Source organism: Pseudomyrmex gracilis, unplaced genomic scaffold (genome assembly GCF_002006095.1).
Source record: "Pseudomyrmex gracilis isolate BER0280 unplaced genomic scaffold, ASM200609v1 scaffold_164, whole genome shotgun sequence".
NCBI lineage: Eukaryota > Metazoa > Arthropoda > Insecta > Hymenoptera > Formicidae > Pseudomyrmex > Pseudomyrmex gracilis.
In genome coordinates this window covers 239,979-244,125 of record NW_018020748.1, presented here as the reverse complement: position 1 = coordinate 244,125, position 4,147 = coordinate 239,979, and the positions used below count along the sequence as shown (strand labels likewise).

General features: G+C 31.5%; 1 protein-coding gene across 9 annotated transcripts in view; it reads right to left on the bottom strand.

Annotated features, from left to right (window-relative positions):
* LOC109857563 (cytochrome P450 4C1-like) overlaps positions 1-4,147 on the bottom strand; it is a 21,537-nt gene that overhangs the window by 4,570 nt on the left and 12,820 nt on the right. Inside the window, exons 6-12 of one of the 9 annotated variants that reach the window (XM_020434004.1) lie at positions 3,972-4,074; positions 3,755-3,860; positions 3,495-3,601; positions 3,339-3,407; positions 2,946-3,114; positions 2,631-2,810; positions 2,091-2,562 (exon numbers count right to left, since the gene is read on the bottom strand). The exons of 7 other annotated variants lie outside the window; for them this stretch is intronic. In XM_020434004.1, coding sequence (XP_020289593.1) covers positions 2,402-2,562; positions 2,631-2,810; positions 2,946-3,114; positions 3,339-3,407; positions 3,495-3,601; positions 3,755-3,860; positions 3,972-4,074 — 895 coding nt within the window. In that variant the 3' untranslated portion in view covers positions 2,091-2,401. Of the gene's footprint in view, positions 1-2,090; positions 2,563-2,630; positions 2,811-2,945; positions 3,115-3,338; positions 3,408-3,494; positions 3,602-3,754; positions 3,861-3,971; positions 4,075-4,147 lie in introns of those variants that run through there. One more of the 9 variants, XM_020434008.1, reaches the window with a different exon arrangement.

Below are 4,147 nucleotides of genomic sequence, written 5' to 3'. Positions count from 1 at the left end.
CTCAATTGTCACTCAAACGCTACGCTGTCTAGTAAATTTTTTAAATTAAATAACGCTCAAGCTTCAAGCAATAAAAATGCGTTTACATATTGCTCCATTGCGCTTTTGTTAAGACGGCGCCCGGGGCGGACCCCGTTACTACGCCACTGTGTACTCCACGATGGTTAAGTTAATATAAAAAAAAAAAAAAAGAGTTTATCAGACTTATAAAAATTTCGGATAATGGCAGAAAGAGTTTTTTGTGATTACTTTTTTACTTCTTTGTGTAATTATAATTTGACGTAAAGTAATATAAATGAAACGCGGTCAAGGTTTGTCAGAGAACTGATAATTAATCATCAACACAATCACAAATAGTAGCTATGTGCATACATGTTACATTTTGACATCTTACTGTATACATTTTGACATCTTACTGTATACATTTATGATAGTAAAAATGATTTTTGTTTTTTAAATAAATCAAAATGTCAGTAATATTTTTATTGAGTTGTTTCTAATTGTTCGATAAAAGTTTAATAATACTCGAAAATTTTTTGTGTTTTTCATGAATGCCGTTTCGGTTATTTATCTGCTTTATCTGTTCGAATGACTCTAATAAGGGTAATTTCATAATTTTATTATTCAATGTGCTTTATTCTGTCATCTAGTTATTCTTGTTATGGTAGTGGACTCTTAAATATCAGTAATAGCAAAAAGTTTTTCTCAGCTTTAAATTTTGCATCAGCTAGAACATGTTTTAGTCTCATTTTTTTTTGGATGTTTTTGTATATTGTCAAAGTTTATCTATTAAATTTGAAGCAATTTGCATATTTACGCAATACGTTTTAATATTACAAATAGAGAAGATCGGGGCTAAGTGTGACACGACATAATTGTCGAACTGCTATATTGCTTACTAAATCGTGGAAAATATTCTTTTTTATATTGTAAGTTGCTAGTATTGTTTTCATAACGTGTACGAAATAGTTTTTTTTACAAACATGATATATGATATTTACGAGCACTTTTGTAAACTGAACATGACAAGTAGATTTTTTTTCTCGATTGGTTAGTAATTTTATTGATTTTAAAATGTCTAATTGCAATTTTATCTTAGGTATAAGAAAAGTTACATATTATTACATAATATAGTGTGCAGTGTGTTTATTGTAATACTATAATTTGCATGTTACAATGTGCTTCGGTCTCCCCTATAGTATGTTTCAATATTACAAATACATTGCGTTTTAATATTACAACTACAGTGCACGGTAATTACTGTAATCTTACATTGCAAAATTTTTGAAGGCGGACATTTCAACGTTGCCGTAAGCTTGCAGTACCAGTGCAGAAATATTTCGCAACTATTCGTTAAATGTCTGTAAAACGTGGTAGTAACGTAGCGGGAACATCGAAATGTTTGCTTTTTAAGTTGCGATCCGACTTCGTAAAACCGTAAAAGAAACGTTCAGAAAAGATCACTGCAATCGTTGATGCATTCGCAACGTTTTTAATGTTTAATTTTTCATAAACTTTGTAAAATACATTTAAACTACATGCAGGTAAACCAAAAGGATATTCTCCTGGAAAGCGGGGTTTAAAGCTTAAGCTGGAGAATATCCTTTCTGGAGAATAATTTCTTGTATCAATTGCATGTATTTTATATGTATTTTACATGTATTATACGTTTATGAAAAACTAAACATTAAAAACTTTGCGAATGCATCAACAATTTTGGTAACGTTTTCTGAACGATTCTTATACGTTACTACGAAATCGGATCGCAACTTAAATTTCGAAGTTCCGGCTACTACGACGTTTAAGAGACTTTTAACAAAACGTTGCTAAGTGTCAAAAAACCCGTTGCGGAAACATTTGTGCTATGTGAGTAGTTACATCATATATGACGTATACGTGTGACGTATATAATGACGTGAACACATTAGGGGGGTATTTGGGATTTCTCATATACGAGATGCAAGTATAGCATCCAATATGAATTTTAGAATTGTTATTTCAATTCGAATTTCACGTGTAAAAATTTACATGTGAACACGTATATATATGGATATATATACACATATAATTTCCGCACAACACCTAGCGAACGGCTCCTATGACGAATATATATATTTATTAGTTTAGAAACTTCAAAGCCTGAAAAGATTCTTTAATTGTTTAATGACGTGAATGTTATGCCGTTCAGAATAACGTCAAATTTAGATTATAATCACCACTTGATGACAAAAGTAACGTATATTTATGTCATTACAACGTCAGCTGCTTGCTTAGGTATGTTTAAAACTATATTTTTTATATAATAATATTTTTATGTATCTATACATACAATCTTTAACACATAACTGTTTAAAATCAAAAAATCAAGTTGTCTCATTTTTGCTTTTAGGTGTCTTGATATTTATTTAATCGGCACAAATTTTACACGAACCGGATGAGCAGGACGAAGTATCAAATCTAGTTTAATTTTCAGATTCTTCAAAAGATCTAAAGGCTCTATGTAGAAGTGGTGTACTAAAGATGCGATCATAGTCTTCATTTCGTACATAGCGAACCGTTGACCTGCCAACGCGCAACAAATCAGAAAAACTGTTTTCTTGTCAGAAAAACAGGCAAATTACGATATTTACCTATGCAATTCCGTGGTCCCGCACTAAAGGGTAAGTAGCAATAAGGATGGCGATTTTGCATTCGGTCAGGCAAAAATCGATCCGGATCGAATACGTCCGGGTTTGGCCAGAAGTTAGCATCTCTATGGACGTCATAGATATTAAGGTGCAAAATTGTGTTAGCTGGAATCGTATACGACTCTATACAAGACAAAAAAAAATATATATATATATATATATATGTGCGTGGACATTACAGTAATATGCAACGTACCGTAATCTATGACTTAAGTAATAACATGTTACAAATCCGTATACTCTATCACTAATACGTACGACATTGTATCTCTTCTGAATTAAGGCGGGATATGAAATGTACACTGGGATACAATCGCATCACTTCTTTTAAGCATCTTTCTAAATACGGTAGCTTTTGTAAGGACGCCATAATCAATTTGCCTTCAGTTTCTTTCATCACATCAGCAACTTCAGTCCTGACACGATCCTATATATTATTAAAAGTTGTGTTATTTTGCTGATTTAATTATAATAGTTTTGTATGAAAGTTCGGAAGTTTCTTCTAAAAAATATATTGTTTTACTAAGTTTGTTAAACGTATATATAAAGAAAGATATGTCACAAATAAAAAGCGATCTGACTAATATAAACTGTAGTCTTCATTGATGGTGTTCACATTTCGCGCAGTTTTATTTATATATCACAAAGTACCTGAACATCCTTGTGCTCAGCTAGTAAAAGTAAAGCAAAACACACACCCATTGCCGTAGTATCGTGACCCTGTAATTACAGTATCTATTTGTCAGTAATTACATGTATCTGAACACTATAAAAAACAACTTAAGCGCATACTACACGTATACATGCCTCGAACATGAAGGTGTCGACTTCCTCTCTGATGTCCAAATCGGTTATATTATTTTCACGAGATGCCGCTATTAGAAGATCCAACATAGCGAGTCGCTTTTTACGAACTAAGTTAAAAAATATGTACAGTTGCATCACGCTCCTAATTTTATAGGTTTTTGTATACATTTTACTATATTTTATGCAAATACCGGTAAAATTGCATTTTTTATATTTGTATCAGATCTCAACAAACAATAATATTTGATTGTTTTACGTACTTCCGATCACTTCTACATCATCTGTTTTTGTCGATATACCAGTTTCAATGCTTTTTAAATATTGGTACTGTGTTCGTTCGTGATATAGTTTCCTTTCTTTAATGACCTATATATGAATAGAAGAAATACATTGTAATATTGTTGATGTTTTGTTATACATGCATTTATAATCTTGCGTATTGAAAAGTAAGTTATTATGCAAATATATTTTACAAACTTTTTCAGTAAATCCATGTAATATTTTCAACGTTTTGGCTTGCTGTCTACCTGTTGGAGATAATGCAAACGACCATTCGGGATACAGCCAAGGAGATTGTAATCTGCACATCATAGTCACTTTAAATCTATAGACATTCTAATTTAATATATAGATTGCTTTAGAAAAAATTAAGT